This window comes from Numida meleagris, chromosome 9, assembly GCF_002078875.1.
Source record: "Numida meleagris isolate 19003 breed g44 Domestic line chromosome 9, NumMel1.0, whole genome shotgun sequence".
Lineage (NCBI taxonomy): Eukaryota > Metazoa > Chordata > Aves > Galliformes > Numididae > Numida > Numida meleagris.
Window position 1 is genome coordinate 13,617,632 of NC_034417.1, and position 14,991 is coordinate 13,632,622.

Sequence of the window (14,991 nt, forward strand, 5' to 3'; positions counted from 1 at the left end):
AAACAACAGCACTGCTATTAGACCCCATGTGGTGCCAGGGCAGGAATAAAGCACCCTCCTTTTCCACTGTGACCCACTGCTGAATCCAAGCTGCATGGCCATCCCTCTACACCATCTTTTTTCTCACTCATCACCTGCAGCAATTCTACCATTCCCTAGTACACAGCCTGGCACCAAATGCCTCCCTTGGACATCTCCCAGAGGTGTCTGGTGTTACTGACAGCAGCACAGCGGGCACCCACTGAACAACCCATCCACAGCCATGGAGAGGAAGCGTGCAGAAACACTGCGCATGGAAACTTCCTGGTCCCATTTCCCGCAGCATCAACGGAGTGATTGGGATGAAAGCTGGGAATTCACTTGGAGAGTTTATGGAACTGACGCCAAGGAAGGGACAAAGAAAACGAATGTGTGCTTTTTGTCCTCTTTCACCCTGGCCGACCTGTATAAGTCCCCTTGTTATTTTATAGGAAAACTGCAATGCAGCAGACACACAAATATAGCAGGTATGTTCATGAAGGTTCCCAGAACACAGATACATTCAAACACTTGGTCCATCACAACATAGCCACTTTGGAGTGATGCCCTAGCCCAAAATGTATGTTTAGCCCAGCTAAAAAATTCTTTGAATCTCATACATTCACCTATCGAAGAAGAAAAATAACATAGAATAAGAAGAAAAAAACACAGCGGCGTTTGCAATATTAGTGTGGTAGCCAGTGTTAAGAGAACAGCTTTTCATTCTGCCTTTAATGCTAATTGGAGTTATGAATGTGTATCAAAGGGAGAATAGAAATTTAATTGCCCCAAATCACTGCACCTGCAACATAAAATTAAACTCCCTCTGTCTGCAGATGCACAATAAATACAGTCCTGCACATCCTAGTGGTAATTAACCCCTGATGCCTATAATCAGCATATATCATCCCGCTGGCAAGCAGATGACAATTAGCAAATTCCCTGTCTGAACATCCAAGGTTAAACAAATAAATGACACGGTGGGTTCAGCAGAACGTATTTAAAAGTCTACGTGTGCTCCAGCTAAAGTAATGTATTTTCTTTTACATTATCACCTATTGAGACAAATTCACTTATCACTTAAATGAAGAAAACAGCAACAGAATCGATTCTTACCTCACTGTTCCTTTTCAATATGAACATCAGGTTAGCATTTCCAGCCTACAAAAAGATCACACTTCATATGAGGACAAATGAGAAATTGCAACAAATGTGTTCTGAAGCTTGAAGTAACGACAGACACATTAACCCCCCTCCCCCTACGTTCGATTCTGGGACGACTCATGTATGTTTTCAGGTGAGTTAGAATTGCACCAAATCACGTGTTAATTAGGTATCATTTGGAGTTACGTGATTAATCGGTCCACAGCAAGAATAGGTGCAAGGTTCTATGTGACCTTGTCATTTCAATAATGATGCGTAATTAAACACGTGCTTCAGCTGATCTGCAGATGGATGGCACAACCTCTGCCCCAAAGGAATACTACTGATTTGAAGCGGTTCTCAAGTCAGGATTTTAGCGACAGCAGTGTTTTGCACTCCGTACTTCCAATTTGACTTTAAATTATTAGGATGCATCTCCTTGCCAACAAATTCAGGCCTTTTTCAAGACTTGAATTGTCACTTCCTTGAACTCAGAGCAGCACCACAGATAAAGCACGCGATACCTTTTTTAAAACACCGTCCGACTCTGTTCTCCGTAGGTCCTGAGCATCGTCGCCTTCATCCTTCGTTCCACCTAAAGGAAGAAGGCAGCACTGACTCAAGTTATTCAACATCTTAAGCCACAGACAAACTTGCTAGTGCCTGAGAAATTTCATACAGCCAACTGAGATGTGTCACAACAGGGGCCACAGAGCTCTTTGCACTTTAACCAAATGTGTTTGCTTCCTTCATGCACCAAACGCGTGAATTCAGATGAAGATTGACTTTGGTTTCAAACAACGTCCTGGTAAATTCGACATACACCTTTAACTTGTGCTCTGTCTAGCCCCCAAAGTGCCTTCTGTGCAAAAAATCTCCACATTTGCTAAGAAGTCATAAGGCAGAGCAAAAGCGGACAAAGAAAAATAACAATATCATCTCAGAGTGTGTTATTGCAGGTACAGTTTCAGTGTCTCTCTGTCCAAATGCAATTTCCAGCTGGGTTAGACCGCCGCGCAATACTGCTGCGTGATTTTATGCTAACAATTCTTCAACAGTCTTAGTCATCAGAAACCTCTATCTTCAAAGGGACACAGGACTTCTCTGGCTAGCTTCTCCCTGCATGGCTCCTATCACTGTTCCCAAGCACTGAACTGACTCATGGGGCCAGGAGGTCTGCAGCCATCACGGGCCTCTCCTTCCAACGCCTTTCCAAGGGAGACTTTGCTACTGAAGGCTGCCCCTCACCCTCCTAACAGGCTCATCATGAGACCTTCCACAGCTGAACAAACAGGCCATGCTTTATTTTCCTAACATCTCCCAAGACTCCATAACTATTGAACTACAATCTATTTCAAAAGAGGGCGTTTCTATGGAAAAAAACCCAAAAACAAAATCGCAAAACAAACAAAAATACAAGGAACAGAGAGCAAGCTGGGGAGAGAGCTGGGCAACGAACAGCCTGAGGTTGTCCCATTCATTCATCACTACAACAGAAAGAGGCCCAGGCCTGAACAACCAACCCCCCTCCAGCCCTCAGCGTGAATATATTTGTCACGATGATGACAAGGCCTGTTGAGAGCTTTGCAGCTTTCCAATAGCTGGGAAAATCTCTACATAGTTCTCATGTCTGCCTGTCTGGAGCTAACACTGCTCCTTTAATGCAGAAGGTCAGACGGGGTCCGACATCCCAATGCTGAGACAGACACTAGCGCAGCAAAACTGGCTGTATTGGGAGCATGAGAGAGACCACAGAGAAAGGAATTTGAGGACAGGGAAGTTTCTGATGACTAGGGGAAAGAAAGAGAGCATTGGGAAGCAGCCAACTACGCAGCTGAAATGAATATTCACTCATTTGCTTAGGAGAGACTTAATTGCAGGAATAACACATGCAGTTGGATGTGGAACACAAATGCACAGGGAGCACAGACAGAGGAAGGTGCTTGATACAGCAGTATCATCATTCATTCGCAAAGGCAACAGCACCAGTCTCCTGCTGGAAGGTAACTGAAGGATGAAGAACAGAACTGCAGTAAGAAGAACACAAAGAAAATACTTTGTAAAGAAGCCAAATGCTTGTGTGTAGCATGTAAGTAAAGGAGGAAAGACAATTTACAGAGAAGACAGAGAAACAAGAGTGAAGAGTTCAGATGTTTAATCCTCACATAGCCACGAGTTCTCAACTACCATTTCACCTGCAGCTTTTTTCCTAATCTGATATTTAATCTATCTACTAGAATTGCAGAAGAGTAGAGAAATCCAAACAGACCATCTGCTGAAGTTCTTCAGAAGCAATAGGACAGGATGATATTAAATATCATTAACAAATGCTGCTGTGGGAGCACGTAACTGCTTACCCTTGGAGGCGTTCATCTGGTGACTGTCAAATCCTCCAAAAGTTTCTGCCCTTTTAGGAAGAGAGATGGGGCCAACTCCTCCTTCTTCGTCAATGGCAGCACTGCTGAGCTGCTGCACGAGGGTGCTGCCCAGGTTCCTGTTCACCAGGTCTTGCAGCAGTTCCACTGAGAGGATAAAATCAGCAATGTCTCTGTTAAAGACCACCTCAGGCTTCTGAGCTATTTCCATCTCTATCTTCACGTGTTTTTCTATACTAAGAAGACATGTTTCTACAATGACATGAACAGTATGTGTCTCCCCTGCAAAAACTCACAGCAGCATTTAGTAATTTTCACTCTTTCCAAAAAAACACACTGAAAAGTTGCAGGAGTTTTCATTCAATCTTGCATTTGCCAACAGACCGTTTGCTCCTTGCAGGTACCCCGAATGACCGCAAGAATTGGGAGTCTTCCCCAAACCTTGCTGAGCCTGAAGCATAGCAAAAGACAGCACGGTGCATATTTCAGACAAGGATGAAATCTCGGGCTGTCCCTGACCTCAGCTCAAATTCAACACAGGGTTGTTCTCTGCACTGAGACTTCTTTTGTGCCTTCTTTCAACAGCCATCAATATCTGCTTCCTTTCCTGACCCTCACTACCTGTCCCTGACACAACACCATGAGCAGCAGTATCTCCTGATCTATGCTGTTATTCATTCACTGAGAAGAAATGGGCTTCCCCTGTAAACACCGTGCTTGAGAACCAAGGGATTCACTGAAGGTGAGTGTGCTGTTTAGTGCCACGCTGACTCGCTCACCTTCATTTATTGCAGTTTTCATGATGGCCTCTCCTTTTGGTGCTTCTTCAGTGTTGGCTCTGAAGAGCAGTCTGGAACCCGGCATGTCCTCTTGCATAGAGGAGTCTGCCATGTCACTGAAGATTTTGGCCTTTTCCTCCAGCAAGAGGAGGATCTGCCTATCCTTCTGCTGAAGTTGTTCTGTGGGGGTGAGCAGAAAACAGGAATGAAGATTGACAAGAAAAGCTTTGGGAAGGAAGGAGTGCGATTCCCGAGATGTTGGCCCCATCTAGTGGAACGAGGTGACACAGCTCTGCCCCTCGCAATCTTGCACAGCGACTGCATGCAGCAGGCACAAAGCATTGTGCTGCAAGCAAGGCGAGGTGCAAACAAGGACTGCAACCATTTGCTGGATGCAGGATCCTCATTCCTCCTAAAAAGTTCAACCGTGCACATGGAGAAGGGTCACAAAACCCAACGCAACAATTGCTGTAAAATTCTCAATTTTTTTTTTTTTCAAGCTGTCCTTCTGTCCTAGGCAGTTCCTTACCTTTCAGCGCTCTCATTCTTGTGTCTGACAATTTCTTTTCAAATTCAGACTCACAAGGGACTCCTTCATCCTCATCCTTATCCCTGCACGAGAGAGACACATCTCAGTAACTATCAGAACATCACCATGTGCATCGCTCACCCTTCCAGAGCAGCTTGGTAGCTTACATGGTACTTATTGTGTCTTGAATGATCTGTATCCAGCCGTTACGCTCTTCTTTGGAGCTGGCATGCACTTCCACCATTTCGGGATCTTTCACACCCATACTGATCAGGAACAAACCCTTCTCTTCGTGAGCCACTTCCCGTACGATCAGCTTCTTCAGAGAGATCACAGTGGATTTCTGGTCCTTCAGATGGAAAGAGATGGGTGAGGAGGGGCAAAAGTACCTGGAAATGAACTAGCATTCTAAAGGTCCCACTACCAATACAGCTAACGCTCTCAGGTTGTAAATATTTTTTTAAGCTACAGGGTAATTAAAAAAAAAAAAGCATTTTGCTGGGGTCACAAAACAGAGAAGGGCTTGCTTTCTTCCACCATTCCCATAGGAAAAGCAATTTCACTTGGTCCATTTCAACAGGGAAGTAATTTAAAACTGAGTTTCTGGTTTTGAAAACTCTACCATATTTTGCTCTATCCCCAGCAGACCTTTGATCTCATCTCCTCCTGCCCACACTCTTGAATCTGTCATTAATATTACAGCCCCTTAAACGTAGTGAAGCTTGCTGGCAGCTGCTTCACATACATTATCTTCACAGTCTCACCCTAGGATGGAATAACAACTTATTTTCAAACCCCACAAAAACCTGCCTGCTCTATGAAGCTCACAGTGGACTCCTAGGATGGACAAGACTTGTACATAAGAGAGTGCTCATTGTGCGCTATGGTTGCTGTGTAATCAACCTCCCTGGGTTAAAATATCCCATTGGGTTAAAATATCCCATTGCTGCTATGTGGGTGCCTTTGTGCATTTTCCAGGATGCTACACTTGGGTGATTCAGCAGCAATCACTAGCAGCACTTCTGTGTAAATCAGCTCCCTCTCTGTAGAGCTCTGATGGAACTGGAATAACAGATTATCGACTTTCACAATATTCCAAGGGCTGAAAGGACACAAGGCTTAGCCAGTCTAAACTGTGTCTGCAAGGTACAGTCCTAACAGACCTAGTTAGCTACCAGACTTTCTGTAGAAGGTCGGTGTGCCTGGACCTTTAGGAGACTGCATTCAAAAGCGAGAGGTTTTGGTTTGGTGCATTACAACTACATTCTTCTGACATTTATCTGTATGCTGTTCTGCTGAATTTACTGCAGTGGTGTTCCCTACCCCCCATAGCACTTCATAATATATGAGAACATCATCTTCTGCTAAGATTTGTTTTTACAACGTTTGCGTTATCCCATTTCTCCCCTTCCCCCCCAGCTCACGGCTTCAGTTTGCACAAATTGAAAAGGAGAACGTGTGTGGAGTGGCAGGCAGATTTTCAAGGCCAATTATCAGCGGTGCCAAGGCACTGCAGAAATCACCAGGGGGAGGTGTGGAACAATGACATGTTTTCCAATTGAAAAAACAGAGCTCGCCCAACAAACAGAAATGTTCTAAGCAGGAAAATGAAGTTGTTTAGCAGGCAGCAGCGGGCTTTGCTGCATAACACACACCAGGGGAGCCTCACACAGAAAAGCAAAGGAGAAGAAAAGGTTGAAGCCTTACCAGTGAGGCAAAGACATATTTCTGGTCCTTCTCCTGAAGGAATATGAGCATGTCAGAGAGGAGAACAGCCTGGACTTCTGCAAAAAGAAAAAGAATATTGGTGCTGTATAACCACGCAGCACACTCCTAAGCAGATTTATCTTTTAATAACACTGGCCATTGTGGAGCACGAGGGCTGGTCTAGGATCAGCCTGCAGTGCTGCTCAGCCTCCTGGTTAGCTGCTGGAGGGGCCATGCAATGCAGAGCTCCCCTGGGAACCACCCTGGGTGGGAGGGCAGCTCTCCAGCCATGAGCTGCCCACAGGTAGCAGCAAAAGCTGGAGACACTGAACAGAATTGTTTTCTCAAGCAATCAATATTTTAGCCCGTGAGCAAAGTATCTGCACAGGAAGTTTGGGGTTTTATGTCTTTCTCGATGCGTAGTTTGGGGAGTGTAAATTATTGTGCAACAACATTTGTCAGCTGCAGTTTCTTTACAGGAAATAGTGACTTCAGGAGTCACCGCTAACTCTGCCCACAGAGAAATAAAACCCCTGCTAACTCCAAGGGGAGCTAATGGAGCCCAGCATGAGATGCAGGACCTTTGCTTCATGGGTGAAGGAAGCACAGCATCGAGCAAACGGAGGATCTTACATCAGAATACAAACATTTCCCAAAGTACACGTACAGCCTTCCAAGTCTCCTAATGACAGAGCATAAAGCTGCACAGTAACTACCAAGTATAATACCCCACCCATATCCCTCAGTACAAAGAATTTTTGTATTATGTACTTGGGAAATCTTGTGACAGACAGGAAGCAAACCAAAAAGTGAAATCATCCCATGGTAATTCCTTCCATTCTGCTTTAGGAAGACAGGATCCGTTTTGGATAAAAGAACCACCAAATTTTAATCAAAGCTGCAAAATGAACTCAAAGCCCTGGGAGGTTTGCAGTAGTCAGCATTTGACTCCATTCTTCTCTATCACCATATTTTCTGTGCACTCTGCAAGAGGGGGAAATGAATTTCTCTCTGCTCCACCTAAAGTACCACAAAACAACCAAAGGATCAGAACCAGCTCCTCGCCTACAGGGCTCTGTAGGACCTGCTTTGGGAGCTTGCACTACAGATGTAGGCATTTCTGTGCATTTCTGTGACTGAGAAATACAAATGCAGCCTGTATTTATCACAGTATTTCACAACAGCAGCATAACTTGCTTCATCCATCTCATGAAGTCATTAGTAATCTTGGGAGCTTGGAAAACATAAGTAAACTTCCTGTTTCCAAAACGTCAAAATAAATCATATCCGATTTGAAATTGCTGTCAAAGGCAATCAGGGCAGAAGAATATGCACTGGAGATGCCAATCTGAGGAGCAATCCTGTGCCCAGAGAGGGAAGCCATACCTTTTAACCGTCCTGCTGCATTTTTCAGTGAAACAGGCCCATCTCGGATGAGCTTCCGATGTCTCAAGTCCTCTCTTGCAAACATCTGACCACTCTTCATCCTCATGATGGACTTGCTGTCCGTCCGGTTGTAAATCTCATCAAGGCGCATTTTCTTTTCATAGTTACTGACTTTGCTATTGACTGCGGCAATCACATCTTTAACCAGGTTTAATGACTGAGTCAAGTCCTCATGTTCCACTTCATTTTCTTTGAACAGAAAAGAGAAAGATTTCCATTTCATTTTATCCTCATGGACATCCCTATTTTCCCTTTACTTCCTTCCTCTTCCCCTTCTCAGATTCTTGCATTATAACTTTTTAATATTCTCCCGAGACAGGCTGCATCTTTCCCTCTTAAGGAGAGCTTCACAAAACCTTTCACATATAGGGCTGAGGTTGGGGGCTGTTCCAATACACTTTAAGACAGTAGACATGAAATGAGCAAACTAACCACATATTTTAGCCATTATAAAAAAAGTAAGCTGGAAGACTCTGGAATCTAAGCATGCTGGCTCTGTAATTAGCTACAGATAGACTACATCAACTAAATCAAGGCACCTGATCAACTAATACGAAACAGAAAGATGAAATCTGGTTATCCCATTACATCAATGTGAGACAATGACTGGATGAGTCAGCCAAATCTAAGAATATCTAAGAATACGAGCAAATACATGCTTAGAAAAGAACCGGCCCCTACCTGTGGTGTACTGCAATATCCTCTGTAACAGGACCGGGTACTTTGTGATTCTCTGTGTTACCAACAAGATACATTCAGAAATCCCAAGGCGTCTCACCAGGGATGTGCTCATTTTTTTCTAAGGAACAAAGATGAAAATTTCCATTTTGTAGCAAAACGCTCAATGGAGCACAGAAAGGAAACATTTTTTTCCCTATTGACTGTTTCTCTTCCACCAGGCCCTACCTTGACAAAAGCCTGGAAACGCTTGTCCTTTGAGTACAGATCTTTGAAGTAATTTACTGCCTCATTGTGATGCCCACAGAATTTGCCATATGTCTTCTTCATTCTCTCAGCGTTCTCTCCGGAGAACTGTAAGACAAGAGACATAAAGATCTAGCTTCCACTGAGCTCTTGGTGCAACATCCCAGCAGTGCCTGTCAGTCTCTCTAAAGAGTTTTATGAAAACAAATTAGTACAAAGCTCTCTAAGCCAAGAAATTAAATCTCTAGAAAGTAACGAGCGGAGTCTGTGGCTTCACTGCATTCACACTTAGCACAAAATCTGGGACTGCACCTCAATAGGGTTTAAAAGCCAAAAGAGAGCAAGTTAGAAAAAAGGAGAATGGGAGAAAACACAGATAAAGAAAAGTACAAGCACCCACCCTAAGTTAAATATCTTGTCTATACATCAGCCAAGAAACACACTGCGCACATTTCATTGCCGGCTACTGCCTTCCCTCCTGGCTATGGGTCAAACCATGTGGTGCCTGTTAGAAAATGCTTCTCTCTCCCACAATATAAACAAAATGAATTTTCATCATTACACCTTCCTCCCAAAGAGCAAAAAGTGCTTAAAAAACAGAGGTGGAGATCTTTGTCTGCATGTAAAGGTGCCATGGGGTATAGCCGCCTAACAAGTATAAACAAGAGGGAGGGAGGAGCGAGAAACTCAGGAGCGCTCGGCTTCCAGCTACACTCTCAGAAGTGCAATTATTATCCACGGCTTACCTGATTCACCAGGATGTCACCTATCCTCTTGATAACAAAGTTCTTTTCACTTTTGTCCGCCAATGACTCCTTCTTCCTTTCCAGAATCCGCTGGAAGAATTGACTGTGTATGTGCAGCAAGTTCTCCAGGCAGGGAAAGATCTTGTCCACAACTTGCTGGTCGTATTGCAGCTCCTGTAGCATCCCTGCGCTGTACACATCGTTCATTATCTTCAGGGTGCGGACATGATGCATTTCTGTCTGCATGAGCTCTGCATAGGATTAAGACAAGGTCACGGTAGAGAACTTGGGTGTACAGTACAATGAAAAGCTGTCATTAGGAAGCTCTTCCAAGCAAGTTAATTGGGCTTCTCTAAGTGGCTTTGGAAAATTCCACATCAGATGTTTAAAAAATATCAATCGATAGCTTTGTTTATAGCAGAAATTTGGGGTAGAGGAGTCACAATAAAGAGCCACAGGCATTGCTGCTGAGGTGTGAACCTTGACCACTGTTACCTTCTTCCTACATTTCACTGTCAGCCTCACCATCATTCCTTTCTGTCACGCAGGATGGCTTTCGCATCAGGGAGGAGAGGACTTGCTAGCTAGCTGCTGTGCTGTAACTGAGTTTAAACATCAGCAGCAGACAAAAGGGAAGACGTATTTTCTGTTTTTTCTTTTTTGAAAGAAAAAAAGCTTCCAGGTAAGTGAAAGGCAGAAAGACAAAGCTTTCACAGAACACATTATGTTTCTAAGAATTTCCAGAATGACACTTTGGCTACTGAGGAATGACAGTCAACATTCCTATTCACTGACATAAGGTTTTTAAAATACAGGCATGTGTGTACATCAGAGACCATCTAAAATGAGAGAAAAATGAACATCCATGCACGTCTCACCATAAATGACATCTTGCCGTTTGACAACATCCCTGTTTTGCTGCTGTAGGAACAGGCTGTCCACTGCTTGGCTCCAGGACTCTGCCTCCAGCTGCTTGGAATCTAGTTCCAGGTCTCCCATCAGCTGTCCTTCATTCATGTCTGCACCTTCACAAAGCAATGCAAACGTGAACCGCTGCAGGTGGATCTGAACACTACAGGTATTGCATCCATCAATGCAATATGGCATTGCAAATGGCAAATTTTCTCTGTCCCCACAAGAAAAAAACCTCATATCAGCAGAAAAAGGTAAGGTCCGTATGTTGCTGTATGAGCAGGGCAGAGGAACAAAACAGAAGGTGGAAATGTTTGCCCTCAAGCTCAATTCCAAGGAACTCAACTGTAACTGAAACCTTCAAAATGTTTTCCCACAATTCAACACGAAATTACTGCGCGGTGTCTTTTTGTCAGGTTATCCTTCTAACATTACATTACATGCACTTTAATTGTCCATTAAAAAGAAAAACTCATGTTGAAATGTCAAACTGGATTTTCTATTTTTGGAAAGCAGGAGACCTTCCTGCTGCTGTAAGTGCCATGGGATGTCTTACCTTCATCAACTAATGACTCTGTGGATTCATTCACCCGGCTAATTTTATGTAAAGAGTCCGTGGACTGTGACAGAAATTTCCAAGTGTGTATTAAGCTGTCATCATTCCCAACCCTGAAGAAGAACAGAAGACAGGATATTGTTTACAACATCACAAACCAGACCTGCAGCTCTAAATGACAGTGCTTCTTCTCTACAGAATCACAACTCAGCTTTTACGGTTCGGGTAACTCCTTTTCATTGCTTTCCATTTTACACTGTCACTTCCCATCCTCACTGTTATTGGAGCAAACCATGAAAAATGCAATACAAAAGGCTACCCAAGAGTCTGTACTGCTTGCTCTGAGCAAGATAAAAGGAAAAAAATGGACTGAAGTAAGTTTCACCATGAGTAGCGAGGGCATACCAATTGTCTAGAACGTCCCAGTCCATGCAATTGCCCTGTTTGTAGAATTACTCAACGTGCAAGTAGGATAGGAACCATACATTTTATTTTCTTCTGTGATTTTTTGTAGCTAATTATACATAACACATTCCTAAAACATCGTGAAGATCGCAGCTCTGTGCATCTGCCCTACCATTATGGACACAAAAATTAATACTATGCCTGAGCTGCAAAAAGATGTGATCGCACAGTTCCAATCCCAAGGCCAGCTGGCTTCCTGGATCCCAGAGCATCTCTGTGAAGTGCTCCTTAAAACCATCAGGCCAGCTCAGATGCCTCTGCACTCACGCCACGACTAAACCTAACCCAGACAGTCTGACTGTGCAGAAGACAGCTGATAGTATCATATATAATATGGGCATTTCTGGTTTTGTGACCCTCTTTTGTACTTTTAACACAGCTCACACTACACAAACTTATTTTTAACGAGATCTGAATTCCTCCACGCTCACAGCAGTTAATCCCCGTGTACTCACAGGCAGAACCCTTACCCTGCAATGTTCTGTATCGAGACACTTTTTGAAAGTGCTGTAGGCTGCTGCGATCTCCTGTTATTGAATATGGAGGTGACGGTGTTTTCGTCGGGAGCAAGTATTGCGGAGCGAGGGCGCTCCTTAGGTTGCGAGCCTGGAAGGGAAGCACCAGAGAAAAGTCAGCTCATAAGACTGCATTCTTAGCTGCAGTGATGGAGTCTTAAAGAAAGCAAACTCTAAAATTCCCTTCTCTCTCTAGAGTTGCCACTAGGTGATCTGCAGCTGTTAGACACAGCCCTAACTGCAGGGAAGCCTGAGCTTTCTGCCTCTCCCTATATACCTGGAACCTGCAAGTCCAGAAACATGTACTTGGGAAACCAAATTTAATGTTATTCAGAAAATCATCACATGTAGCAATCTACTGTGTTGGTTTTAATTTCTCTGGGCAAAGAGATCCTGTGGTTATATCCATCCTGTTTCTGGTCAAATCTTTTGAGATAGGTTCTTCCATCTGTACACACTACAGAGAAACACTAATTCCTTTTCTCATACTATCACATATGTGTGTCTAATCCTTTCATCTTAACTCTGAATTTTTCTTTCTTCAGACATATTTCTGGTTCCTGGAGCAATTCCTCTGAATTTGATGACTAAAACCACAGTGGGTATGACCATATCATACAGCATGGTACTGTACAGTGATCTACAAGCTACCACTAGATGAGCTTATCTAACTATGATGCTCCAAAACTCATGTAGGCTATTTCATTCCAGTTCTTTGCCACCAGTCCCTTTGGGGAGCTCTGCAGCGCAGCACACACCTCAGGGCAGCCATACAAACTTTGTCAGCGTTGCTCCTATTCAGAATTTAACTTCCTATTTTTACTACCTCAAAGCATAAGACTAAACCATCCGTGCAGCTTTAGCACAACTTCTAAAATCTCAAATAGTGCTTACTATGCAGAGAAGATGCACTCATCCCTGCTCTACCTGCTTAATCAGTCACATTAATCAGGCACAACAGGAACAGCAGACAGAGACCACCACCAAAAGGGAGAAAAAGAAAACTTTACCTTTGTTTCTCATGGTCACTGTGGGTAACGAAGAGGTATCATGTGCCTGCAGCATTCCTCTCTGTGGCTGGAAGAAAAAGGAAATTCACTGTAATTTCTCCTCCTTTCTCCCATTGGGCTGTGCCACATAACTACAGTTAAAAAGCCCCGTCCCTACTGAATCCTCTCAGAACTGACCAGTTCTCCAATATAGGTAGTATATAACGGAGCGACCCTCAGCAGCTACTGCTGTTCCCATCTATGAAATGGGCAAAATAAACAGTACAATAAACAGCAAAATGGAAAGAGAAAAGGCTGACTACTGAAGGGAACAACTAAAATCATAGAGGAAGTTTTCTTAGCTCGTAATGGTATGAGCAGTAACTGGTTTCAACAGCCATGCTGCAGAAGTGGCAGATTTTTGCACATTTGGAACAAGCACAGATTCTGCATATCCCTCATATAAACAGCATACATATTTAATACATTTCATCATGCATTATATATGCATGTAATGCTGCATAAAAGGATGTAGTACTCAGAAATGAAGAGATCCTGGATTTATGGATGCTGGGTACACCTGAAGTTTTGCCAGTGAGAAACTTTCTTTAATCATATGCATTTATCACATTACACGTGCACAGGAAGGATGGTGTTTGCCCTGGGAATATCTAGTTTCAGATTCTGGATACCCTCAGTTTCTTTATGCATCACTTCCTCCCAGCGTCTGCTGCTGTCTTTGCTCCTCGTTGCAGACCACCCTGAGATGGTATATATCTGCAGACTGAATCGTTTACATTTCCTTCTTATAATGCAGTGCAGTAGATGACACCGCTTACCTTCATTTTCACCTTTGCACAGGAAGCAAAGCTCTCCTTACAGCCTTTGTGAACAATTGCATTGCAATCTGTCAGAAGAAAAGAGATGAGTTATTCCTCTGAAAGAAAAGTAAGCCGCAAAGCAGAAGCAGGAGACAAACAGAAACCAATGGCAGTGCCTACATATTCCCTGCAAATACAAAGACTGTTCTTATCAAGACCAGGCCAATGGGATCCAAAAGGCAGGAAAAGGACAGGAAAATTAATTTACTAAAATTCAGATATATCACAGCCTGGATCTGCAGCACAGGATCTGAGTTCTGTACTATAGTATGAGCAGAAAAAGCAACAGGAGCTTCTGCCAGGCAACAGCAGCTGCGGGGCAGGGACTGAAAACTACACTGAAGTCACTGCTTTGGGCTGAAACCACGACATTCACCCATGCACTGAGCATCCCCCTTTAACCTATTGTTTCCATAAATTCAAGAAAATATGCTAACACGGCCCAAGAACCGTGTTTTAAGCGTACATTAAAGTGTACAGCTCTGAATTTTTTCTAAAAGAAATACGAAAAGGAAAAAAAACATCCAGGCTCAGACTTACAAAATATTCTCATATACCTAGGATTTCTTAAATTTAGGCCTACTTATTAAAAGCCAGTAATTCTTCCGATATTTTGCGAAAGGTAAGAGTAAAGGTTAGGGTGTTGCTGTTTTAGTCAGTGTCCCACAACTTCCTGCGCATATGACAGACAGAAGCAGCCATGCTCTTGCAAAAACCCACAGGCAGTATCGCTGTTCAGAACAAACAAGGAAGAGGGACAGAACTCACTTCTGGTGTCTGACACTGAAATCAAACAAAAAGAGGCAGGGAGACAATTCATAACCCTTAAATTCAAACTCAAGCCTTGAAAACCTGAAGTCAGCACCTTAAAATCTCCCATTTAGGAGTAAAGCATTTTGCAGTTATCATGGCATGTTTCTGATCAAAAATCTGGTTCGGGGACTTTATTCCTCCAACTAACTCAACCCTTCAGCAGGCAGGAAGTTCCTCCAGCTCCTCCCTATCA

The 14,991-nt window shown here is 43.4% G+C and overlaps 1 protein-coding gene across 12 annotated transcripts in view; it reads right to left on the bottom strand.

Annotated features, from left to right (window-relative positions):
- The window catches only part of AKAP13 (A-kinase anchoring protein 13), a 197,250-nt gene that overhangs the window by 8,937 nt on the left and 173,322 nt on the right, over positions 1–14,991 (bottom strand). For all 12 annotated transcript variants that reach the window (XM_021407540.1, XM_021407539.1, XM_021407535.1 and 9 more), the window contains 16 exons: positions 13,944–14,011; positions 13,126–13,192; positions 12,071–12,206; positions 11,136–11,248; positions 10,546–10,692; positions 9,668–9,918; positions 8,904–9,029; positions 8,679–8,796; positions 7,938–8,186; positions 6,552–6,628; positions 5,012–5,193; positions 4,845–4,927; positions 4,316–4,495; positions 3,519–3,683; positions 1,686–1,756; positions 1,135–1,179 (listed from right to left, as the gene is read on the bottom strand). In XM_021407540.1, the coding sequence (XP_021263215.1) occupies positions 1,135–1,179; positions 1,686–1,756; positions 3,519–3,683; positions 4,316–4,495; positions 4,845–4,927; positions 5,012–5,193; positions 6,552–6,628; positions 7,938–8,186; positions 8,679–8,796; positions 8,904–9,029; positions 9,668–9,918; positions 10,546–10,692; positions 11,136–11,248; positions 12,071–12,206; positions 13,126–13,192; positions 13,944–14,011 (2,078 nt within the window). The remainder of the gene's footprint in view (positions 1–1,134; positions 1,180–1,685; positions 1,757–3,518; positions 3,684–4,315; positions 4,496–4,844; positions 4,928–5,011; positions 5,194–6,551; positions 6,629–7,937; positions 8,187–8,678; positions 8,797–8,903; positions 9,030–9,667; positions 9,919–10,545; positions 10,693–11,135; positions 11,249–12,070; positions 12,207–13,125; positions 13,193–13,943; positions 14,012–14,991) is intronic.